This window comes from Neophocaena asiaeorientalis, unplaced genomic scaffold (assembly GCF_003031525.2).
Source record: "Neophocaena asiaeorientalis asiaeorientalis breed wild unplaced genomic scaffold, Neophocaena_asiaeorientalis_V1.1 scaffold134, whole genome shotgun sequence".
In the NCBI taxonomy this organism is placed as follows: Eukaryota; Metazoa; Chordata; class Mammalia; order Artiodactyla; family Phocoenidae; genus Neophocaena; species Neophocaena asiaeorientalis.
The window spans coordinates 13,813,917-13,840,970 of NW_020185339.1; the positions used below are offsets into that span (position 1 = coordinate 13,813,917).

At 39.8% G+C, this 27,054-nt stretch overlaps 1 protein-coding gene across 3 annotated transcripts in view; it reads right to left on the reverse strand.

The window, feature by feature from the left end:
* NUP107 (nucleoporin 107) overlaps window positions 1-10,891 on the reverse strand; it is a 45,478-nt gene extending 34,587 nt beyond the window's left edge. The window contains exons 1-5 of one of the 3 annotated variants that reach the window (XM_024737105.1): window positions 10,771-10,891; window positions 8,938-9,029; window positions 8,335-8,421; window positions 7,561-7,676; window positions 4,056-4,200 (exon numbers count right to left, since the gene is read on the reverse strand). In XM_024737105.1, the coding sequence (XP_024592873.1) occupies window positions 4,056-4,200; window positions 7,561-7,676; window positions 8,335-8,421; window positions 8,938-9,029; window positions 10,771-10,778 (448 nt within the window). In that variant the 5' untranslated portion in view covers window positions 10,779-10,891. Of the gene's footprint in view, window positions 1-4,055; window positions 4,201-7,560; window positions 7,720-8,334; window positions 8,422-8,937; window positions 9,030-10,770 lie in introns of those variants that run through there. The other 2 variants (XM_024737104.1, XM_024737106.1) reach the window with 2 other exon arrangements.
* Window positions 10,892-27,054: the final 16,163 nt, after the last annotated feature.

The window sequence follows — 27,054 nt, forward strand, 5'->3', positions numbered from 1 at the left end:
TCCCTGGTGGTACAGTGGTTGAGAGTCCGCCTGCCAATGCAGGGGACACGGGTTCGTGTCCCGGTCTGGGAAGATCCCACATGCCGCGGAGCGGCTGGGCCCGTGAGCCATGGCGGCTCAGCCTGGGCGTCCGGGGCCTGTGCTCCGCAACGGAAGAGGCCACGACAGTGAGAGGCCCGCGTACAGCAAAAAAAAAAAAAAACAATAAAAATAGGCAGAGGAACTGAACAGACATTCCTCAAAAGACATACAAATGGCCAACAGGTACCTGAAAAGATGCTCAACATCGCTAATCATCAGGGAAATACAAATCAAAACTACAATGAGATATCACCTCACATCTGTTAGAATGGCTATCATCAATAACACAAGAAATAACAAGTGTCGGTGAAGGCGTGGAGAAAAGGGAACCTTTGTGCACTATTGATGAGAATGTAAACTGGTTCAGCCACTATGGAAAACAGTATGGAGGTTCCTCAAAAAATTAAAAATAGAACTACCATATGATCCAGCAATACCACTTCCGGGTATATATTCAAAGGAAATGAAAACAGGCTTTCAAAAAGGTATCTGTACTTCCACACTTACTGCAGCATTATTCATAACAGCCAAGACAGGGAAAAACCCTAAGTGTCCATCACCGGATAAATGGATAAAGAAGTGGTATATATATACAACAGAATATTATTCAGCCATGAGAAAGAAAGTGATCCTGCTATTTGTGACAGGACAGACCCTGGATAGACCCTGAAGGCATTAAGTAAGATAAATCTGACAGAGAGAGACAAATACTGTACTATATCACTCATGAGGAAATCTAAAAAAGCCAAACTCATGGAAACAGAGAGTGGAATGGTGGTTTCCAGGGGCTAGAGAGTGGGGGAGTTGAGAGATGTTGGTTAAAGGGTACAAATTTGCAGTTATAAGATGAGTAAATTCTAGAAATCTAATGCACAGCATTGACTATAATCAATAAACCTGTATTAGTTGAAAGTTGCTAGGAGACTAGATCTTAAATGTTCTCACCACAGAAATTATAATTATGTGATGTGAAAGTACAATGGAGGTATCAGCTAACACTAATAATATGCAAGTGTATCAAAGCAATATGTTGTATACCTTAAACTTACAGAATGTTATGTCAATTACACCTCAAAAAAAGAAAAAAGAAAAAAAAATCCTAAAACTATAACTCCCCATTCTCCCCTTTCCCTAGACCTTGGCAACCATTATTCTACTTTCTATGTCTATGAGTTTGACTACTCTAGGTGCCTCACATATGTGGAATCATACAGTATTCGTCCCAATGCCACTGGTTTATTTCATTTAGCATAATGTCCTCAAAGTACATTCATGTTGTAGCATGTGTCTGAATTATATGCCACTGTAAGTATATACCACATTTTGTCTATCCCTCATCCATCAATGGACATTTGGGTTGCTTCTACCTTTTAGCCATTATGAATAATGGGGCTATAAATAAGGGAACACAAATCTCTTTAAAATCCTGTTTTCACTTCTTTTGGGTATATACCCAGAGGCAGAATTGCTAAATCATATGGTAACTCTATTTTTAATTTTTTAAGGAAGCACCACTGTTTACTATTTTACATTCCCACCAACAATGTACAAGAGCTCTAATTTCTCCACATCCTTGACAACGTTTGTTATTTTCTGTTTGTTTGGGGTTTTTCTGTTTTTGTGGGGTTTTTTGACAGCAGCCATCCTAATGCGTTCAGGTGGTGTCTCGTGGTTTTGATTTGCATTTCCTTAATGCAAATTATTACTTAATAATGCAACATTACAGATGTTGAGCAAATTTTCATGTGCTTATTGGCTAGTTTTGTTTTTTTTTTTAATTTATTTTTGGCTGTGTTGGGTCTTCCTTGCTGCACGTGGGCTTTCTCTAGTTGCGGCGAGTAGGGGCTGCTCTTCCTTGCAGTGCACGGGTTTCTCATCGCGGTGGCTTCTCTTATCGAGGAGCACGGGCTCCAGGCGTGCGGGCTTCCGTAGTTGTGGCACACAGGCTCAGCAGTTGTGGCTTGTGGGCTCTAGAGTGCAGGCTCAGTTGTTGTGGCACATGGGCTTAGTTGGTCCGCAGCATGTGGGATCTTCCTGGACCAGGGCTCGAACCCATGTCCCCTGCCTTGGCAGGCGGATTCTTAACCACTGTGCCACCAGGGAAGCCCAAGGCTAGTTTTATATCTTCTTTGGAGAAATGTCTATTCAAGTCCTCTGTCCATTTTTCAACTGAGTTGTTTGTTTTCTGTTATTGTTGAGTTGTAGGAGTTCTTTCTACATACTGAATATTAATCTCTTATGAGATATATGATTTGCAAATATATTCTCCCACTCTGTGGGCTGCCTTTTCACTCTCTTGATTGTTCTTTTGACACATATTTTGATGTAGTCCAAGTTATTTTGTCTTTTGTTACCTACAAGTCTTTAAAGATTCCAAAATGTATTATTCAGTAGTCTTTTGACCATTACTACAAAACCATGAGCCAGATTTTGAAACATCTGAATTATATTTAAGTACACCATAACAAAGTAGCTGAGAAAGTTATAATAGATACTAAAATGACATGTTTTACTCAGGGAAAATACATATACTCTACTACAATACTGTATAATATTTAAGGCCTCAGCCATGGTTCACACTAAAAATGAAATATTTTATAGATTAAGTACAAAGTACTTTTGAGTCACTCAGTATTTGAGTACTTATAACTGGCAAATACTACAAAGAAGCAGTGGTCACCAGAGAGTTAAGAGAAGGGCTCTGGGACTTCCCTGGTGACGCAGTGGTTAAGAATATGCCTGCCAATGCAGGGGACACAGGTTGGAGCCCTGGTCCGGGAAGATCCCACATGCTGCAGAGCAACTAAGCCTGTGCGCCACAACGACTGAGCCTGCGCTCTAGAGCCCACAAGCCACAACTACTGAGCCCGCGTGCTGCAACTACTGAAGCCTGCGTGCCTCGAGCCCGTGCTCCGCAACAAGAGAAGCCACCGCAATGAGAAGCCTGCACACTGCAACAAAGAGTAGCCCCTGCTCGACGCGACCAGAGAAACCTGTGCGCAGCAACCAAGACCCAACACAGCCAAAAATAAATAAATAAATAAATTTATTCGGAAAAAAAGAGAGAGAGAGAAGGGCTCTGGAATCAAACTGCTTAGTTTCAAATCCTGGTGCCATCACTTCCCAGCCAGGTAAGCTCAAACAGGTTACTTAATCCTTTTAAGCAGCAGTTTCCTTTCCCTGAAAATGGAAACAGTTACTGTATCTATTTAATGGACCATGAAAGGAGTTAGTGTTCATACAGTGGTAAGCATACTGACTAGCACTCATATATGTTAGCTTATAATAATAAAATGAAGAAGAACCTATGTCATAATGTGCAGGTACAGAGACACTAAAAGCAGATTTTTTTTTTCAGAAGGGAATGGTAATAACCAACGTAAAGTTAGAATAGTCACAGTACTGTTTGAAGAAACAACACTAGCATCCAGGCCAAATAAAACACGTCAACAATGTCAGATAAAAATTAAACCAAAAGAAAAAGAGAAGCTCTTTCAACAGCACAAATATGGAAATAAAAATATTAGAGACTAGTCTAATAACCTAACAGGCTACTACTTATACTGAAAGATTAAACGGCAAAATGCCGCTCCAACTGAGAACTAACGTGAGGTTCTCAACCTCCTAGAGCTACATCAAATGTCGTAGCCATTACCATAACTAGTTGGCTTAACAAAATTTTTTTTTTTGCAGTACGCGGGCCTCTCACTGCCGCGGCCTCTCCCGTTGCGGAGCACAGGCTCCGGACGTGCAGGCTCAGCGGCCATGGCTCACGGGCCCAGCCACTCCGCTGGGCATGTGGGATCTTCCCAGACCGGGGCACGAACCCATGTCCCCTGCACTGGCAGGCAGACTCGCAACCACCGCGCCACCAGGGAAGCCCCCCAAAATATTTTTTTATGATGTTCAGGAATAGGAGATAATTTCCTTGATCTTAGTAAAACGACAAGCTACTGTTACAAACGAAGTTTTACCAGCTTCTCCAGGATCGTCCTCCCGTAACATAACAGCACTGAGAGTTACATCCTCTGTTACACTGTGGGGCTCTGTGTTTGTGAAGAGCCCTGCACGCTGTGATGAGAATGCAGCGGCCCAACTACTGTCATCCAGATTAGTTACCTGAAAAAATAAAAGGAAGATACAGAAAAGTAATGTGGTTATTGCTGTTGAGTGAATGAAGACTTTAATACTATTAAAACCTTTTAAAGACCATAGGTATGTGTTTTTCACTTTTAAAAGAGAGCCATGGGGCCATTTTATTAAGGAAATCATGGCTTTTTTTTTTTTGGCCATGCCATGAGGCATGTGGGATCTTAGTTCCCCGACCAGGGATTGAACCTGCGCCCGCTGAGCTGGGAGCTTGGAGTCTTTACCACTGGACCGCCAAGGAAGTCCTGGTGGGTTTTTTTTCAAAAAAGGCAGTATATTCCTTCTTTTTTTAATTAATTAATTTATTTTTGGCTGCGCTGGGTCTTCCTTGCTGCGCACAGGCTTTCTCTAGTTGCGGTGAGCAGGGGCTACTCTTCGTTGCGGTGCGCGGGCCTCTCATTGTGGTGGCTTCTCTTGTTGCAGAGCACAGGCTCTAGGCGCATGGGCTTCAGTAGTTGCGGCATGCGGGCTCAGTAGTTGTGGCTTGCGGGCTCAGTCGTTGTGGGCTCTAGAGCACACGCTCAGTAGTTGTGGTGCACAGACTTAGTTGCTCCACAGCAAGTGGGATCTTCTGGAACCAGGGATCAAACCCATGTCCCCTGTATTGGCAGGCAGATTCTTAACCACTGCACCACCAGGGAAGTCCCAGTCCCAGCTTTTTAGTTTTCTTCTTTGTACTACTCCATACTTAAAAAAAAAAAAGCCAATAAAGATTCCATTTTGTAATATTTAAGCTGATATTAATAAGTAAACTATTATCAGCTTTAGTTCTATTACTCTAGGACTAGTTCAAATCAATTTTTTAATTTTGGGAAATAGTACAGGATGAACGATCCAGTTTCTACAACAAATAAATGGTAAAGAAAAAAAGAATGATGGAGGAACTTATAGATTAAAATACTTAGGAGACATACCAAGCAAATGCAATGTGTTGAGCTTGTTTGGATTCTGATTTGAGCAAACCGACAACTGGGCTTCCCTGGTGGCACAGTGGTTGAGAGTCTGCCTGCTGTTGCAGGGGACACGGGTTCGTGCCCCCGTCCGGGGGGGGATCCCACATGGGCCCGGGAGCCGTGGCCGCTGGGCCTGCACGTCCAGAGCCTGTGCTCCGCAATAGGAGAGGCCACAATTGTGAGAGGCCCGCGTACCGTAATAAAAAAAAAAAAAAATTGACACAACTGAAGAAGTATGAACACTTAATGAAATACGTATTGTAATGGGAAAAGTACACATAAAATGGCTATTTGAAATCATAAAGGAATTACTCTGTGTGTGTGTAGGGAGGGGTTAGATGTGTTAACAATATTGTACTTACGTTAAAGAAAGCATCCTTATGTTTCAGAGATACCTACTGAAGTATTTATGGATAAAATGGTATGAAACCTGGGAACTATAATGTGGGAGAAATGCTTGTGGGTATAGATGAAACATGATCAGCCATATGCTGATAACTGTTGAAGGTGGGCAATAAATACATGGAGGCTTACTCTACTATTGTATTTTTGGACATATTAAAAAATAGTAATAAAAAGCTTTTTTAAATTTATCTTTACTTAAAATCTAGACATGAGCAACAATAAAAATGTACCTTTAAATCAGTCTCCCCAAGGAAAAATGCTAAAGATGGGTGCTGAGGCCCTATATATTAGTGAGGTAGTAACTATGGGCTGAGGAGAGCTTAGCTGCAGCTACTGAAGACTGATTGATAGTATACTCCCTTCTGGATACTAATCATCATTATCATAAAGATCAAACTGAAAATCTTACACAGCAGTGATATCCTGCATTCAGAAAAATACTTTGGCCCATAAACAAATCTTTGCAGGTAGACACATGGTAAAATCAACATAGCAAATAACTGTACTTCCTTCAGGGCTATCTAAGACCACGTCTCACAGCTGATATTAAAATTGGCAAAACAGGGACTTCCCTGGTGGTCCAGTGGTAAAGTATCCGCCTTCCAATGCAGGGGATGTGGGTTTAATCCCTGGTCAGGGAACTAAGATCTCACATGCCACAGGGCAACTAAGCCCATGCACCACAACTATTGAGCTCTCGCACCTCAACTAGACAGCCCGCAGGCCACAACTACAGAGCCCACGCACCCTGGAGCCCACGCACCACAACTAGAGAGAGAAAACCCGTGTGCCACACCTAGAGAGAGAAAACCCGCGCGCCGTAACAAAGAGACCACGCGCCGTAACGAAAAGATCCCTCATGCCCCAACAAAAATCCCGTGTGCCCCAATTAAGACCCAAAACAGCCAAAACAATAAGGAAAATAAATATTCAAAAATAAAATAAAATAGGCAAAACAAATCAAGACAATATCTTTGACTACAAAGTAATTTCCAAACATTTTGTAATAATCAATACATATTTACTCTATTCTGGCCTTTAAAAGAGTAACAATTTTACTATTAATCTTGCAGTTCTGAAGCAGTAAATAATAAAACTCATTTTCTTTTGCTTAAACCCAGAAGCAGTCAATTCACTCATGTTTTTAAGAGGAATAAGAATAAACATTGCCAAAATAAACCAGTTTTATAAGCAAAGTAAAACTGTTCAATGACTAGATCACTGTTAGATATTAACACTCTTAAAATTCATAAGACTGTAATAAACATTGCTAAGATGGATTTAACCTTCTAAGACAAGGAGAGGTTTAACATGCAAAACCTCTTTTTAAAAAGCACAGAGCCAAATAAAGAGCCATTTTTATCTTGTTTTTGGAACTAAATGGGCCATAATACTCTACTACTCCAACAAAAGTCTTCCATTTTCTTCTTCTCAGTTAGACACAATTCTTTCTTTTTCTATAGGGTATTTTAAGCACCTAGGTCAAGTCATTCTGTATCACAGTTTATAAGATATTTCTTCTGCTATTTTAAATATTGTACCATAGTGATTCCTAAAGAGTGTCTCATCTGCTTCTCCCAAAATTTTCTCGTCTTTCCTTTAATGCTTTGTCCTCCTTCCTTATGACAGTCTTCATTGATTACTCCTGGCTTCCTTCTCTTCTATGCTTCTTGGGCTCAGTTTTTATACCAATAGCAACCAATCAGAATTGATTTATTCTGATCAGCAAACTGTCAGATTAACACATTTTGTAGACAACTAACTGCCGCTGGTGCCACAGCTTCCACCTATGACATGAGTATGCTTAAGGGTCTCAGTTTTCTGAAAGTCTTTCTAATCAAAACCTGATTTCAATTAACATAACCAAATTACTTTATGACAAATAAGACTTCAATTCTCATTAAAAGCTTTTAAGCTAAATATCTTACGTTAATAAAAAGGAGGAAAATTTCAGCTCCATCTTTCTACATACCATAGACAGATTTCCCAAGAACCCTGAAGACTGTGGAAGCCGAGGAGACCTCCCTCCAGTTCCAAGAACGCAGAAAACATCTGGCTGCCTTAGTAAGCTTCGGTTTGTTGGAGTAACTACTAGGAAGAGGTTAGTAAAAAGAATTCGAAATGCGTGAGCCTTGATCATGGAAGAAAACAAGCAAACAAACAATAAAGAATAATTTTCACTTTTCAATTATTTAGATTCTAACCAAATAAATACTTTCAATATTAACATTTCCATCATACGAAGATTCAACTTATTTTTCTAAACATGAATTTTTGGTACTACTGAGCCCACCAAGAAAAACTTTACTGCAAACAGAGATGATTTCATTACAGCACAACTGAGCATAAAAAAAGGGACACAAATGAGTCCATGAATTTGCCAAATTCTAATTTTATAAAGCATACTATAGTATAGAGGACATGGGCCCTGGAGTAAGCAGATTATGGTTCGAATTTTGGTTCCATTACTTACATACTTACCTAGCTATGTTATCTGGGTTAATCAACTTCTCTAAGTCTCACATTCAGTCTTGGCAAAATAGAGATAATACCTATGTCATAGTTAATATGCATTTATGTAAAGAACAGTGATTTACACATGGTAAGAGTTCAACAAATAGTAACTGCAATCATTATTATTTATTCTTAATTAGAGATAATTTATAAAATATAATATATATTATGGTATTAGTTGCTATTATTATTATCATTATTAAATGCTTTAAAAGCAAAAAAAAAATCTTACAAGGTTGTCTAAGTGAGCTGGGAGTTCGCGGGATAACCTGGTTTCTTGGTGTAGTATTAGCAAAAATTTCATCTTGGGATGCCCGAACTACAGGAAAAGTTAAGAGAAGTTTTTCATGTAGAAAAGACACCATCAAAGATAGAGTGAACCATATTTACACTATACAAAATATGTGAATACATTTTTCAAGGGCAAAGTATCTTATGGCTACCACATTTTCTATGCAAAGAGTAAATAATTCCCTCTCCCCTTTAAATTCTCCGTTATCAGTCTTAGGTTACTACACATTGAACTAAAAGTTGTTAGTCAGATTTCAAATAATAAAAAAAATCTAATCTCAGCAGAAGCTAACCACAGTATGATGGTTAGCAGTAAAATGGAACATCCTTATTTTCAGGGAAACATGAATCTCACTGAATTTCAGCATTATACTTACCAAATAACACATCTGGGAAGTTTAAAAAAAAACAAACCTAAAACTAATGTCCATAGCATTTTATTATTATAGCTAGTGTTTAATATCTCTCATAAAAAGAAAAGTCTATAATCCTGATTCCGAACATGTTGCAATTTTTATAATCATGCTTAAAATGCAAAGGATACTTAAAACTCTTTTTTGAGCACTCTGTTTTCGTGCAGTCCGAGTCACCTCTGCCTCCCGGATCACAGGAGATGCCATCTCTCCAAAGCCACTCCTAAAATGGCATAATCAAGCTCATGTGAATGAAATGAGAATGTAGCATTTGCAAAAAAATTTTATCATCATGATTGGACCGAAGGATCCTAAGTCAGTCAAGATGCAGATCATCCCAGTAGCCAAGTCTTTGATATTTTTGTTGACAATGCCCCTATGGCTCCAAATCCTGCTTATCCCTCAAAGTCCTGCTCAAATTTTACCTGCACAAAGACTTCTATGACTTTCTAATACTTACTTGTTATTTTCTCCTATGGAATTATTTTAACACGTGGAATCTAAATCTATATTATAACACTGTTTTAGATAACTGCTTCATGAAGGTAAACCTTTCCTCTTTGGATTGAGGTCCCTAAAACTGCAGGAACTCTTAAAAGGATCTTCTGTAGTTTCCAAAATACTTCAAACCATGGATACCACTATTTAAGTTGGTGACTTGGGAGGCTAAGTAAAAAAGAAATCTAGTAAATTGGAGAGAAATGATCCTTCAAGTTTTTTCTCCCCAGACTACACTAAGGGTGTCTCCTGTCTCAGCACTACTGTAGTCACAATGCCCCTGTCATTCTCTGCCCAAAGTCTAGAAAATAAATTGTGTGAATTAAGAGGCCTGTATCTTAAGACAAGAATTTAATATGCATTTCCTCCACTTGAAAATCTTCAGATAGCTATCTCTGGCCTACAGAATCAAGTCCAAATTTCCTAGCATGGTTTTTACAATCTGACCCCAGCTTACCAGTTCAGCCTTATATTCAGCCAAAACATCACTCCATACAAACATACACTGCACGTGACCATTCAGCTACGCTTTCATATCCTTACACCTTTGTACATGTTGCTTCTTTTACAGAGGCCTACATTTGCCCCCTTGGTCTACCTGGTGAATACTTACTCATCAAACAGCCTCCTGGAGTCTAGAGACACACAGATCCAGGTTGGCAACTTGGTTCTTCTATTTGTTAGCTTCCTAACTGACCAAGTTCCTTAACCTTTTTTAGCCCCAATGTTAGGTGTAAAAAGAGGATCACAGTAGCTATCCTCACAGGATTGTTAGAAAGATTAAATTAGCTAATAATATATTTAAAGCGTTTAAGTTACTCAGTGTAGGCTACTGCTACTATTCAAACACCAACTAGAAAGTATTCTCCTTTGAGAGGTCTTCCTGATACCTCCCATGACAGGGAGACTTCATTGCTCCCCATTTCTTTTCCCACAGAGCAGTACAAAACACTTATCGCTCCGTACTGCTCGGCTGTCTCCTCCACTACACATTCCCCCGAGGCCAAGAACCTTGAATAACTCATCTTTAACGCAGATGTCTGGCATAGTGCCAGGGTCATAGAAAGAACTCAGTAACTATGGTGCTGGAACCTGTAATCAGAAAGTCTGGGCTGAGATCCCTGTTCCATCACTGACTGGCTCTGTGATCTACGGCAAGTCACTCAGCATCTCGAATGCCGGGCCACCTCCTACCTCGCCCAACCCAGAAGCGAAAAATGTTGCGCCAAAGTGAGTAGATGGCAGAGCCGCCGCGCGAACCAGGAGATTATCGTTAGCCGTATCCCTTCCCGACCCAAGCGGCCTTTCTCCCATCAGCTGCAGTCCCCCCAGCCCGGAAAAGGAGTCCTAGGGTCAGCACCCGGGCCCTCGTCGGCTTCCTCTGGGAGTCGGATTTCACCTGTTTCGTTCCTCCAACACCCTGGAGGGACAAGTGTCCGGGCTCGGCCGTCACCACCAGAACTGACCTGTCCATGGCTATAGCCTTCTCCCACCGAGAACCTTGCAAACTCAGTCCCAGCTTAACCGCCGCGTTTCAGCCTTCCCGCTCTCCGGAAGCAAATCCTTTGACCCGGAAGCACGTCCTCGCTAAGCCGCTGTAGAAAAAAGAAGCGAGAGGCGGGAGGGGAGAAGGAACAACTTTCCCATTCGGCGCATGCGCAACTTCTTCAGCCCGCCGCCGTTTGTCCGGTCTGCGCAGGAGCAAAGGTGTGCCGGCGGTTGACGTCACTGGGCGGGGCGGGGCAGGACCGGGGCGGGGCAGGAGCGTTTCGCCTCGCTGTGCGGCCGCCCCTTTGCTTGACTGGCATTTATGGGCGTGGTCCAGGCGCCTGGATTATCCTGCTGGGATACTTGACGTATATTGATAGTCTAGAAAAATGTGAAGTCATTTCCTGGAATTCTCTGTCAGAAACAGCCTGGACCTGGAATTCTGACGTGCAGTCTCTGCGCTACACCTCGGGGGTCCCTGTCTCTCTCTTACTGTACTCACCTTGTTTGAACTGTAGTGTAAACCCCCTACAGTTTTTGAAATTGTTTTCCATAATGGCTATTTGTTCTTTACTTGGTATTTTTCCCTATTAAGGAGAAAAGGATCACCTGTCTTAAAAAAGCATAAAAGATGTTGGTATTGCCCTCTATTTCAAAGTGCAGGATAGGCAAAAAGAATATTCTGGCCCTGAAGGAATCAGTCGAAGTTTTGCCTTAGGCATTTACATTCCACTCTAATCCTGGGAAATGTCATTCTAGGAAGGCTTCTTCATTGCTAATTTCTGCTGAGACGACGTGGGGTTTTGAAGAAACGTGGCTTTGGGCTCCATCTAGGCTCGAAATCCCTGCGCTGCAGATTCCTCATCTGTAGAACAGAGGTAACGCCTTTATCGAAGAGTTGTTGGGAGGATTAAAACAAAATGTCAGGGCTTCCCTGGTGGCGCAGTGGTTGAGAGTCCCTTTGCCGATGCAAGGAACACGGGTTCGTTCCCCGGTGCGGGAGAATCCCACATTCCGTGGAGCGGCTGGGCCTGTGAGCCAATGGCCGCTGAGCCTCAGTGTCTGGAGCCTGTGTGTGAGCGGCTGGGCCCGTGAGCCATGGCCGCTGAGCCTGCGTGTCCGGAGCCTGTGTGCCGCAATGAGAGAGGCCACAACAGTGAAAGGCCCACGTACCGCAAAAAATTTTTTAAAAACCGAGATGTCAGATGTGCACTGCACATAGTACTCATCGAAATGTTAATTTTCTCCTCCTCCAATAACTACTTGGGTCTCACCCTAGTGCTCTCTCATTTTTCCCATATCCTAATTATCTTGTACAGAAGAACACTTTTCTCTTATGGAAAATGAAATGTGGTCTTAATGGTTTTTGTCAGTGCCAGAGCCAGGTTTATTCAAAGTATGAGCCAGTGTTTCAGGTTTTTGCCATGTGTCCCCTGGCAAGTGAATTCCAAAGCGTTTTATTCATGTAATGTACTTGAAGTGATTGACCTTAAGGCACACAATAAAAGTGAAGAGCAGCTTTGGGCAAAGGATTAGCTTAGTGTTCAGTTCATATGCAAAGAGGGAACACTTGTTAAAAAGTGCACTGAGGTTCACTTTTGAAACAATCGACTAGTAGGCATAAACACCATACCGAAACTGCACAACTCGGATGGAATTCGAACCCAGCCAGAACTCAGACTGGGACTTGAACCCACTTTTTTTTTTTTTTTTTTTTCAGGTATGCGGGCCTCTCACTGTTGTGGCCTCTCCGGTTTCGGAGCACAGGCTCCGGATGCGCAGGCCCAGCGGCCATGGCTCACAGGCCCAGCCGCTCCGCAGCATGTGGGATCCTCCCGGACCGGGGCACAAACTCGTGTCCCCTGCATCGCCAGGCGGACTCTCAACCACTGTGCCACCAGGGAAACACTTGAACCCACTTTTAATTGAAATCCGACACCTGGTCTCAGGACTTAATGAAGCTCAGGGTCTTTATGTCTCGTTACAGAAAGAATTCAGTGAGAGACAAAGTGATAGGTAAGGAGTGGATTTATTTAGAGAGAGACACATTCCATAGACAGAATGCAGTCCACCTCAAAAGGCGAGAGTGAGCCCCGAAATATGGGGTGGTTAGTTTATGACTGAGTAATTTCATAGGCTAACAAGTGGGAGGATTATTCCAACTATTTTGGGGAAGGGACGGGGATTTTCAGGAACTGGGCCACGGCCCACTTTTTGGCCTTTTATGGTAGGCCTGGAAACTGTCATGGCATCTGTGGGTGTGTCATTTAGATGCTAATGTATTACAATTACAATGAGTGTATGAGACTGAAGGTCTACTGGAAGTTGAATCTTCTGCCATCTTGGACCTAGTTGGTTCTAACCAGTTTATGTCTTGTCCTCAATGGTTAGGCATTCTTTTAATGTGCCCTGCCCCCTTCCTTTCTGTTTCAGTTTTATGCCACTACATTTTGGGGTGGCTTGTTATGTAGCAATAGATAACTGGAACAAGTGGGATCAGACTATAACACTGTTTTATAAATGCTTTTTCACTTAACAGTGTGAACATTTTAATCATATCAAATATTTTTCATCTGCAACATTGTTAATTTAGCCAAATATTTTGAAAGAGGAAACTTTGTCTCTATTTACACTGACAATGCAACTTAACACAGTCTGACTTCAACCCTCACTGCTAAAAGAAAACTGCTCCAAACAAGGTCACCAATGCTCTCTTTGTCAGTAAAAGTTTGTGTTTCATCTCTCATCATCTTGGGTGCATTTGACACTGCAGACCACTCTCTTCTCTGACACAGTCCTGTCCCTAGGTCTCATGACTTTCCTCATGAACTTTTTTAAGTCTTCTCTGGCTTCTCTTGACTAGTCTCCAATGTGGGCTTTTGAAATCTGCCTTTCCCTTAAATGTTAATTCATTTTCTCCAGAATTCTGACCTAAGCTCTCTTTTCTTCAACTCTGCACTATCCTCAGGCTTTAAACTACCAACTCTTTCCTCCCAGATTCCCAATCTATAGTTCTAGCCCATATCTTGCTTTTGTATTCCAGACTCATACATCCAATTGCTTACTGGGCATGTCCACTTTGAGGATACAGAGTATCTGAAATTTAACATGTTCGAATTCTAAAACAGCAGTTTTCTTCTTTGAGCTCAAAACATTGCAAACATGCTATTAAAATTTCATAATATTCTTTTTATCTAAAGAAGTAGAATTACAGTAAGATTAAGTAATTTACTTCAGGTCATGGACTTGAGCTAAATTGAATCACAAGCCAAAAGTATAGTAAATAACATGAATCATGAATTAAATGCAAATACCAGTTTTTGGCTGAACCAAAACCACATGTAGGTTTTAAGACCTAGCTTGGCTCAGGAGACAATATTGCCTGGCCTGTTAAGAGCAGTCTTGGAAATCAGGTTTCCCAGGTTTAAATCTCAGTTCTGCAGTTTATCAGCTATTTAACTATTCTAAACCCCACCTCTATAAATGAAAATATTCTCTTAGGGTAATTGTGAGGACTAAACACAAAAATAGCAATAGAGCAAAGTGGTCAAAAGCTCAGACTTGAGAGTTGGATTGACTTGGGTTACATCCTAGCTCCACCACATACCAGCTACATGACCTTGGGTGCAAGTGTGTGCCTCATTCTTTTTGGGTGTAATAATAGTATGAAATCATAAAGTTGTTAGGAGGATTTAGTGAGTTAATATGTGTAAAGCCTTAGAATAGTACCAGGCATTAAATGTGTGGCATATTATACATGTTCAAAAATTATCTTATTCTTACAATAATTATCAGTTCATTTTGCAACATCAAACTTAAGACATAGAGAAAGAGACACTAGTAACATAGATTGAATTGAACTAATTCCAATCCTTATTTTTCACTTCTGATGCAGAAGCATTTTTCCCTGTTCATATAAAGATCTCAAAATAACGAATACTTTATATTGATAAATATAAATATAATTGCAAAGTCTCCTTTTGTTCTCCATATAAAGTAGCTCAGTGGTTATAATCCTGAAGAATCCTTTATTCAACCATTCACAAATAATTATCAAGTGTCAATTATGTACCAGGCACTGTGCTTGTAGCTGGGAGATATTGACTGGGGAAAAGGACATTTGCTGATTAAAGAAAAAAAAATCATGTAAACTTACCTATTCAAATATACATAATTGATCACAAACTTGGAATACATAAATATTTTAGATCACCATTATAGTCACCAAATAAAATTTGGCGTTTTGTTTTTTTTCCTTTGGTCGTGCTGTGGCTTGTGAGATCTTAAGTCCCTGTGGAGTCTTAACCAATGGACCTCCAAGGAATTCCCTGGCCATTATTTTCTTAAAATATTCTTATTTAAAACCTGTTATGAGGTAAAACCGTTAGATCTCGTAAATTGATATTAGGGCTTGATTGGCAATGTTTTATTCTTTTTCTTTTCCTTTTTGATGTCGACCAGCTCTTTCGTTTATTTATTTTAAAAAATTGTGATGACATGTATATCACATAAAATTTACCATTTTAGCCATTTCCACGTGTGCAGTTCAGTGGCATTAGGTACATTTCACATTATTGTGCAAGGAAATACTTTAGCCTTAAACATAGAAACCAAATTATAAACCAAAATAAATCCAAAATTATTTATTTAATTTGGCTTCCTGCTCAAGATGCATCAGATCTTGGTAGTCAGAATAAAATGCTGACACACATTTCATGCATAAGTAGCAGTGATGCTGTAAAGCAGTTATACATCAGTGATGGGAAGGAAAACAGAGCTTCGAATGGATTTTAGGGGGAATCTGCAAGATATGAGTTTGGTCCGGAGAGATCAGGGAGCAAAAAAGATAGAAAAAATGTTAAATTTCAAGAAGAAGAAGCTCATGAATCAGGGGAGTAAAAAAATATTTAAGTGTGAAGCGTAAACCTTGTGTGCCCTCGAAGATTCAGATGTGTTATCGGAACCTCACATATAGGAGAAATGCTAATGGAAGGACTTCCTGAGACATCGATAGGAGTCTAGGAAAGGATGTGGTCGTGGTGGTGATAGCACAAAGATATTGATTGAGTACATTATGTCTTTTCCGATATGACATTTTTTGCTGGGGGTGGGGTGGGGTTAGTATCTGGTTTGAAGGAAAATGCTTTACCTTGAGGTCAAATGGGGTCAAAGTTTAAATACGGAGCCTAGTTGACCCTTGTGTGTCTATCTTGCCTGTAAAGCAGAGAGTGTAGTGTAGTGTAGTGTGGTGGGTAGGGTCTTGTCAGTTCATATTTGATGAGTTATTTCACCTCTTTACACTTCAGTTTCCTCTTCTGCAAAACTGAGATAAGAGTACTGTCCTCAGAAGTTTGTACTCGTGATTAAATATTATTTATGTAGCAATTTTTTTTTTTTTACATCTTTATTGGAGTATAATTATGTAGCAATTTGAGAGGTGGCACAGAACACAGACTCCTTGGGTTGAATCCTGGCTCCTCCACTTACTCAGTGGAGCCTTGAACAAACTACCTCTCTGTTTCCGTATAACATAAATGATAGTACTTACCTGAGGATTAAATGAGTTTACACAGACAAATCACTTAGAACAGCGTTTGGTCTATAATAATAAACATAGACTAATATTATAATGCACCACGTATAGTAAATATTTAGTATGTGTTTGCTCTTTTGTTCAGCTCCAAGAAGGCACGGATCATATCTGTTTCATTCATCTCTACCTTTTGTCACTTTGTAGGTGCTCAAATTTTTTTGAATGAGTGGGTCATTTCCAATCAATACAACTGCATTCAATTCCTCAACAAATATTCTAATAAGACTATCTACATTTATATAATCAGACTGAATTTATTTTCATTTATATTATATTCTATCATATATAGATACCTCACAGTACTCTCTACCACTTCAAAAGAGTTGTCATCTCAGTCTTGTGGAGCTTAAAAACAGGAAGAACTCTTGAATAATTTATATGTTATAGCTTCTCCTCTTAATCCTTTCAAATTTTGTTCAATGTGAAGAGGAAAACAGAATGGTGAAATGTAAAACTTCATAATTTCAAGTTACTCTGTTATTGCTAAATTGTGATTTAAACAGTGATGTCTGGGAGATTTTTAACATGAAATCATAAATAAGTTATTGCTTCTTAGAACTCTGACAGTAAGGGTGAGCTCCATACAGTTTTCACTGCAGCTTGTGCTTCTAGTGTTGAAAGCATAGAGCAGTCAGTGACATTTTTAAGGTGGTAGCGAATTTGCTGACAAAAAGTTTGCTGGACAAATAAATCAATTGCAGTGACTCTTTACAGACATCTTAGCTGTCATCAATAGTGAACATGATCTTGGGGGCGATCAAAAAACTAAAATCGTTAATCCCTGTTGATACAGGACATGCTCCAGCTAAACGAAACTATTATTGCAGCTTCTGCATTTTGCTTTGCTGTTTTCGCATACTTCTCTGCTTGGCATAGAAATTCTGTAAATCAAATATGCACTCGCATTCCTGATGAATGATTTCTTAGGGCCTTTGAGACAGCATTGCTTTGTTCTCTTTTCTCTAAATAGCATGATTTATACTCTATTTAGCTTTTAATATGAAGAGAAGGTAGCTAGCATGAACCTTACCCCATAAATTCGACTGGCTAAGAAAAGTCACATTAAAAATTGTTTTTCTTATAATGGTCTTACTTCTGACTGAGCCCTCATCCTCCCTGGTTTGGTGGGTTGAAGGCGGGAAATTCAACCTCACACATCACAGAGGGTCTTTCCTCTTCTCTAGGGTTTGCATAAGAATCCACGCGGTGGCTCCTATGGTGCTAAGAACACAGATAATGGCATTCAGCCTTCAGTCCACTTTACCAAATGCAGGTCATTGTCCAGGTCTCTGTGTCTGACAGTCAGAAAGATGCTGCATACCCAGTGAGTTGGAAGAGGGTAGGGAGGGGTTAAAAGAACACAGCGAAAACAAACACATCATTATCTAAATGAAAACCTTTTGAGAAACAATATAACAAGTAATTTAAAAACTTGAATGGATCCCATATATGTACAGTTATCTTTTTCTGTAAGTAAATATCTTCTAATTAGATCATCTATGAAAATGTATGCTATAAATCTACTCTTTAACAACAACACAATTTTCAAGAGGTTATTTATTTATTGGCCATGCTGTGTGGCATGCGGAATCTTAGTTCCCCAACCAGGGGTCCAACCTGTGTCCCCTGCATTGGGAGTGCAGAGTCTTAACCACTGGACCGCCAGGGAAGTCCCAAGGGGTTATTTTAATGATTGAAAATGTAGTATATTTAGTTTGTAAATACTTTGAGGATATTTTGAGCTACAAACATATTGACATATAAGAGCCAACTCTGCAGGTTCTATAAATAGAAGAGCATTTAAAAGCATAAAATGATATAATGTAAGTATTGGCAGTGCACCATAATGCCAAGAAAAACCTGCGTCTGTCTTGAACACTGCCCTTGAAACTTGTTAGGAAGCTGCAGTCTGTGCCGCGAAAGGGCATTAGGTACGTCTGTGCTTAGAAATCTGTCCTGGCTTCCTATTTGCAATTTTTAAAAGATTGCGTTTAATCTTCAGGAAACTGCCTGCCATCCTAGGGGAGTCCTTCTGCTTCTTTGTCCTTCACAAGATCAACTGAAGTTCTTCAGCTGTGTAAGAAGATTGAATTTCAGGTAACAGAAGAAAGTTAAACTCCTTTTGCTTTTTGAATGATGACTTATTTTTTTCTGATTTAGCTATGAAGTTATTACTTAATTTTTTTAAAATTATTTTTTACTTAAAGATAGCATAAGAATGTTAGGGAAAAAGAAATAATTCAAAAGTCACCCATATTACTATGGCTAGGACAGTTATTTTTGTTATAGCACATTATTCCCCCATATGTTGATATTCATATTTTACATATAGCAATGAGATTCATATAGCTTTTAAAATTTATATTCCAGAAACTGTTATTTACTTGACACTGACAATGAGGAATTCTCTATGCCTTTATGATCCTGTTTTGTTTTCCCACAGCTGTATTTTTGCTATTCTTCCCTTATCTACTCAGATCCCCCTAACTCTAACCTCCTCAACCCTCCCCTCCTCTAAAACCATGTTAACAACCTGGGATGTATTTTTCAGTACCTTTCCCAGGCTCATGTAACACACACACACAAACATAACACAATCCTTCCATGTATTGCTTTGTTCACTTTAAATACCTCATAGAAATCCCTCTAAATCAACCATTAAAAATCAAACTTGGACTGCCCTGGTGGCGCAGTGGTTAACAATCGCCTGCCAGTGCAGGGGACACGGGTTCGAGCCCTCGTCTGGGAAGATCCCACATACCGCGGAGCAACTAAGCCTGTGCGCCACAACTACTGAGCCTGTGTGCCACAACTACTGAAGCCCGCGTGCCTAGAGCCCGTGCTCCGCAACAAGAGAAGCCAGTGCAATGAGAAGCCCTTGCACCGCAACAAAGAGTAGCCCCTGCTTGCAGCAATGAAGACCCAACGCAGCCAAAAATAAATAATTAATTAAAAAAACAAAAATCAAACTTTTTTTTTTGCCTTGTAGGGTCTTAGTTTCCCGACCAGGGATTGAACTCTGGCCTTCCGCAGTGAGAGTGGCGAGTCAACCACTGGACTGCCAGGGAATCCTCTCAAACTCATTTTTAATGGCTGCATAATATTCTATGTTATGAATGCATCATAATTTATTTAATCATTCTTTTGATGGTCATTCACCCTATTTCTGTTTTTCTACTACACTGTAGCAGTAAAGTACATATATATATATACTTTTATTTCTTTGGTGTTGCTATGAGGAGTAGGATATAGCTGGGTCAAATAAGCCCACTTTGACTTTCAATAGGTAATGGCAGATAGCAAATTAAAATTTTTGCTTACCAAAGGCTCTACAAGGCACATTTCCATCAGCAATATATGACTCCTTTCTTGCCCTCTAACCTCTCTTCTGGGCTTGTAGTGTTATCTCTTTGCAAATTTTCCCCATGTGTTGGGTTCTTTGGTATATTGTTTTGCATCTCTCTGTCTACAAGTTAGTTTGAGCATTTTTTTTTAATGTTTATGGGCCATTTGAATTTGCTCTCCTCGGAACTGCCTAGTAATATCTTTCGCCCATTTTTCTTTTGGATTGTTTCGTCTCAATTCTTAAGAACATTTTGTATGTTATAGATATTAACCCTATATATTTTGTTATATTTTCCCACATGAACTTTGTAATATATTTTGTCAAATTTTAAATCTATAAATTCTTTAATTTCATTATCTTAATTTAAATATATAAAATATTTTTAGTATATTTATTTATTGGCTGCTTCAGGTCTTAGTTGCGGCATGCAGGATCTTTCGTTGTGGTGTGTGGGCTCTTTGTTGTGGTGCACGGGCTCCTCTCTAGTTGTGGTGCGCGGGCTTAGTTGCCCCCTGGCACGTGGGATCTTAGTTCCCCAACCAGGGATCGAATTGGCGTCCCCTGCATTGCAAGACGGATTCTTAACCACTGGACCGACCACCAGGGAAGTCCCATAAATATATAAAATATTTTAATTAAAAAATAGCTTTTTAGTTTCTTAAATTGGCTAAGAAAGTCTCCCCTATCTCTAGACTACGCTTTCAGTCTCTTAGATTTATTTTTTACTTTATATTTAATTTAAAAAATTTAATATATATGGAATTTGCTTTTTGTAAGATATACAGGCTCCGGACACGCAGGCTCAGCGGCCATGGCTCACGGGCCCAGACGCTCCGCGGCACGTGGGATCCTCCCAGACCGGGACACGAACCCGTGTCCCCTGCATCGGCAGGCGGACTCTCAACCACTGCGCCACCAGGGAAGCCCTATATTTAATTTAAAAAATTTAATATATATGTAATTTGCTTTTTGTGCGATATAGGGGTTGCACTTTCATTTTCTTCAAATGGATAGCTAGTTGTGCCAGCATTTACTAAGAAACATTCTTTCTTACTGAAATACAACTTTGTCATATATTAATGTTATATACTAGAATCTACTTCTGGACTCAGTTCTACTCTAATTAATGTTATTTCTTTAAAAAAAAAAAAATTATTTATTTATTTTTGGCTGTGTTGGGTCTCAGTCACGGCAGGCAGGCTCTTAGTTGTGGCACACGGGCTTCTCTAGTTGTGTGCAGGCTCAGTAGTCCTGTGGTATGTGGGAGCTTAGTTCCCTGACCCGGGATCGAACCCGCGTTTGCTGCATTGGAAGGTGGATTCTTTACCACTGGAGGGCCAGGGAAGTCCCTTAATGTTATTTCTTCTTTCACTTGAACTTTAATCATTTAGTTCAATTTCAAAACTTCATCAGTTGAAATTCAAATTGGAATCATATTACATTAAAATGTTAACTTGGGGGAATAGATATTTTATATTGTCTTCCCATTCAAGAATATAGTTTGTTCAGATCTTGATTTATGTTCTTTAATGACTTTTTAGTAGCTCTTTCTTGTTTACTTTATTCCTTGAGACATTTATAATTTTTGTCTGTTACAATATTTACCCTCATATCAACTTTTAAGTGCTTATTGTGAATATAGAAAAAAAAAGCTATCGATTTTTGGCATATTTATTTTGTATCCAGCTACCTTCCTAAGTTCATGAATAATTCTAATTGACTTTTTGAGCTTTTCAAGTATTTATTTATAATAACTTCCTTTTCTAGTGTTTATGTTTTATTCTATTGATTTAAGGCATCCATTAGCACTAATTGGGGACACTAATATCCCCTATTCATAGCATCGTTTTGAAGGCTAAATAAAAACCTGTAAAGTGCTCAGAGCAGTGGGTGGCACATGGTAGGGGTCCAAGAAATAACTAATATTGTTATTACTTCTAAACTATCAGAGTTGATGAGTTCTTGAATCCCAAGTTTCTCATCAGAACATCATGCCAAAGAACAAGAATTCAGCTATCACTTGCTGGTTTTTCTTATTCTTTCATCATTCTGCATTTAAATTGGTTTTGGGGAGCATGGGTAACAGGTTTCTTAAGCTTTTATTTGTGATTCTCTCACCTTGATAGGATGACAGGAAAAGAGAGCAGAGAAATAGTCTATGTTTGGGGATGATTCCATAGATTGTTATTATGTAATAACAGCTTAAAAAATAAAAATTATTACATAATTATTATTTTATAACAACAATTTCTGGAATCATTATCATTCCACAGGTTACCTTCCTTTGGAAAAGAGATGTTATAGTCAAACTAGGTTTAAGGCTAGATACCGAATATGTTTTGGTTTAACTCATGGGGTGGTTTTGAATTTATTGTGTGCAGGTCAAGGAAACCTGTCACAAAATCTTTTGCTTCCTAGAATTTGTTACCTTTCTTCCTCGAAGTGAGATAAAGCAGTTGAGCCAATGGTGACTAATTCTACTGCTCCTCTCAGTGAGTTTCACAAGCAACTGAGCCAAGAAAAAAGTACTTCCTTACGATGTAATAGCCTTGGGGAGATGAACTCTAGGGTAGCTATAGCTCTCTTCCGGCTGACAGTGGGGCAGGGAGGTGGCACTGTAAATTGTCTTCACTTTCCAGGGCTGACATGGTTTGACATTTTACTTATTTGGATGACATCCTGAGACCTGTCCTCTTTAGCCTCCCTGAACAAGAACCTTGGCAGGGGGCCCAGGGCTAACTCTGTATCTGGATTAGCCACATCCTGCTAAGGAGAGGATGCCCTGCCCATCAGAATATCCTGTACTGGTTCAGAATGGAAGGATGAAGGGAGGGGTGATGGGTGCCTCTTCCTTCTTTAGTGCCATCCTCTATGACAGCACTGGTGGAATGAAATTAATGGCATGGTGGTAGCTAGCTAGTATCATCTCTTTGTTTCTGAACAAGTTAAGAGCTAGCCGTTAGGTGTTTGACATAGTAATTACCAGCTGGTCTAGCTTCTGCAGGAGCCCAAGATGCATTTCAAGAATCATGACTGTCTTTTAGTCTAATAAAATAGACTCTATGTCTCCACTTAAAATCTTGCACAATCCAAGTCATGCTTTAGTGAAGTCAGAAAACCCAAAGGAATAAATGAACAAAGTGAGAACTTTTTCCAGAATAGTTCTGATAGAGAATGACTGAATCAACTTCTGGGAACTATAAGTTTGTATCTTAAACACATAAACCCCACAGATGGTTACTGTCCCCTTTTACCATTACTTCAAATAGTTACCAGAAATAACGAACAGATAAGGCCTATCTGGAGAAGGTTCAAATTCATTTTTGAGAAACCTCACAGAAACCTAATGCAGGACGTACTAAAAAATATAAAACCCCCAAATCCCACTGGGTTGAATTAATCCCTTATTTGCTTGAATGTTCAATGTACTTTATTCCAACCAAATGAATTTTTATCATTTAATTCTTGTGCCCATCCATTGCTCCCATTTCTAAAAACAAAGAAAGAAAGGCAGTAAATGAAACATGCAATTCAGTGCAGAGGTTGAATAAAATCTAAATCATGACACTGGTTTCAGAAGCACTCATTTTCTTCTAATATGAATCATGTATGTCTGACTGAAGGTGAGGGGGTGAGGTGGAGGCAAAACCCTTTTTGTTGTGTCTAGAAATGAAAAGCCGAGAAAATAAAGTTTACAAATAGTAAGTCAGTAGAAGGGGGAAGTTTCTGTTATCACTGAATAATATAAAATGTCGGCTAGACTGGATGTGTGCTAACCCAAGTGGAAGGTAATTCAGTGGGATAATGATTAACAGCATTTCATGGACACTATATTGGTTCTGGAATTGTGGAACTAGCCCAGACCGGACCTCTTATTGATTCATGAAGGTCTCCTCTGACTTTAGGTTTCCCTTAGAAGGATCCCTGCAGAGTAGCTTAATTCTGGGGCTTTCCTAGGCGGGATCTCTCTAGGGAGACCCTTAGGTCTGCTGATTCAATTTGGCATGTTTCGGATTATCCTAGAGTAGACCCATGCTGGTCTTTGTTACTGCAAAATCAGTAAAACGCTGTGTAGTAGGTTGATAAAGGCTTCCAAAGATATGTTCCCATCCTAATCCCCAAACCTGTGAATGTTACCTTCATTTGAAAAAAGGGTCTTTTCAGGTGTGATTAAGGATCTTGAGATTATCCTGGATTATCCGGCTGTGCCCTAAATGCCAACATAAATGTCCTTAAAAGACAGATGAGAGACAGAGGCGATATGAAGATGGAGGCAGTTTGGAGTGATTGCGGCCTAATGCCCAGGAATGCTGGCAGCAAGGAATGACTTCTCTCTTGGAACCGCTAGAGGGAGCGAGGCCTCACCAACACTTTGATTTTGGACTTTTGGCCTCCAGAACCGTCACAGAAAGTTTATTGCTTTAAGTCACCAAATTTGTGGTAATTTGTTATAGTCGCCCTAGGAACTAACACATACTGCTTAGCTAGGACACCAATGTCTTTTTAGAAAATAACAGAAACAAGTCGACAACATATGAGAACCCACTTAATAAATAATAATTTACCACCCTAATGCATTTTTGCGGGTAAAACACCAAAGTGCCATTTAAAAGAGGAACAAACATGTTTATATCATTGGAAATGCAGGTGGAGAAATATTTCAATGACATGTATTTGAAAGATGCCTTGGGGACGTGGTACAACTGAATTTGAAAAGAAGTTTGTCAATACTGGCTCTGAAACAGACTTTATACAGGCATACCTCACTTTATTACAATTAGCAGATCACTGTGTTTTTAACAAACTGAAAGTTTGTGGCAACCCTGCAGCAAGCAAGCCTACTGGCACCATTTTTCCTACAGCATTTGCTCACTTCGTGTCTTGGTGTCACATTTTGGTAGTTCTTGCAATATTTCAAACTTTTTCATTATTATTATATTTGTTATGGCAATCTGTGATCAGTGATCTTTGATGTTACTATTTTAATTGTTTGGGGTGCCACAAATCATGCCCATATAAGGCCTCGAACTTAATAAATGTTGTGTGTCTTCTGACTGTTCCACTGATTGGCCATTCCTGTCTTGCCCTTCCCATTCCCTGAGACACAACAGTATTGAAATTAGGCCAATTAATAACCCTACAATGGCCTCTAAGTGTTCAACTGAAAGAATGTGTTGCATGTCTCTCACTTTAAAAGCCAGAAATGATTAAGCTTAGTGAGGAAGGCATGTCCAAAGCCTCTTGTACCAGATAGGCAAATTGTGAGTGCTAAGGAAATTAAAAGTGCTACTCCAACGAACACACAAATGATAAGAAAATTAAACAGCCTTATTGCTGATATGGAGAAAGTTGCAATGGTCTGGATACAAGATTAAACCAGCCACAACATGCCCTTGAAACAAAACCTAATCCAGAGCAAAGCTCTAACTCTCTTCAATTCTAAGACGGCTGAGAGAGGTGAAGAAACTGCAGAAGAAAAGTTTGAAGCTGGCAGAGGTTGGTTCTTGAGATTTCAGAAGCCATCTGCATAACATACAAGTGCAAGGTGAAGCAGCAAGTGCTAATGTAGAACCTACAGCAAATTATCTAGAAGATCTAGCTAAGATAATTAGTGAAGGTGGCTACACTAAACAACACATTTTCAATGTAGACAAAACAGTCTTCTATTGGAAGATGCCATCTAGGACTTTCATAGCTAGAGAGAAGTCAATGCTTGGCTTCAAAGCTTTAAAAGACAGGCCGACTCTCGTTAGGAGCTAATGCAGCTGGTGACTTGAAGTTGAAACCAATGCTTATTTACCATTCTGAAAATTCTAGGGCCCTTAAGAATTATGCTAAATCTACTCTGTGATCTATAAATAGAACAGTAAAGCCTGGATGACAGCACATCTGTTTACAACGCGGTTCACTGCGTATTTTCAGCCCACTGTTGAGACCTACTGCTCAAAAAAAAAATATATATGTTCCTTTCAAAATAGTACTGCTCATTGACAATGCACCTGGTTACCCAGGAGCTCTGACAGAGAGGTACAAGGTGATTCATGTTGTTTTCATGCCCACTAACACAACATCCATTCTGCAGCCCATGGATTAAGAAGTAATTTTGACTTTCAAGTCTTATTATTTAAGAAATATATTTCATAAAGCTATAGCTGCCATAGTGATTCCTCTGATGGATCTGGGTAATTTGAAAATCTTCTGGGAAGAATTCACCATTCTAGATGCTATTAAGAACATTCCTGGGCTTCCCTGGTGGCACAGTGGTTAAGAATCTGTCTGCCAATGCAGGGGACATGGGTTCGAGCCCTGGTCCGGGAAGATCCCACGTGCCGCGAAGCAACTAAGCCCGTGTGCCACAACTACTGAGCTTGCACTCTAGAGCCCGCAAGCCACAACTACTGAAGCCCACGCGCCTAGAGCCCGTGCTCTGCAACGAGAAGCCACCACGATGAGAAGCACATGCACGGCAACGAAGAGTAGCCCCCGTTTGCTGCAACCAGAGAAAGCCCACACAGCAACGAAGACCCAATGCAGCCAAAAATAATTAAATATATTTAAAAAAAAGAACATTCCTGATTCGAATGGCTATCATTAAAAAATCTACAAATAATAAATGCTGGCAAGGGTGTGGAGAAAGGGGAATGCTCCTACACTGTTGGTGGGAATGTAAATTGGTGCAGCCACTATGGAAAACAGTATGGAGGTTCCTTAAAAAACTAAAAACAGAGTTGCCATATGATCCAGCAATCCCACTAATGGATCTATACCTGGACAAAACTATATCTGGAAAAGACACATGCACCCCTATGTTCACAGCAGCACTATTTACAATAGCCAAGACATGGAAGCAACCTAAATGTCCACTGACAGATGAACGGATAAAGAAGATGTGGCACATATAATACAATGGAATACTATTCAGCCATAAAAAAGCAATAATGCCATTTGCAGCAACATGGATGGACCCAGAGATTATCATACTAAGTGAAGTCAGAAAAAGACAAATACCATGTATCACTTATATTCGCAATCTAAAATATGACACAAATGAACTTATTTACGAAACAGAAACAGACTCACAGACATAGAGAACAGACTTGTGGTTGCCAGTAGGGGGCAGCGGGGAGCGTTGAATTGGGAGTTTGGGATTAGCAGATGCAAGTTATTATATACAGAATGAAGAGACAAGGTCCTACTGTATACCAAAGGGAATTATAAACCATAATGGAAAAGCAAAAAGAAAGAACATTTCTGACTCGGGGAAAGAGGTCAAAATATCAACATTAACAGGAATCTGGAAGAAGTTGATTCCAGCTCTCATGG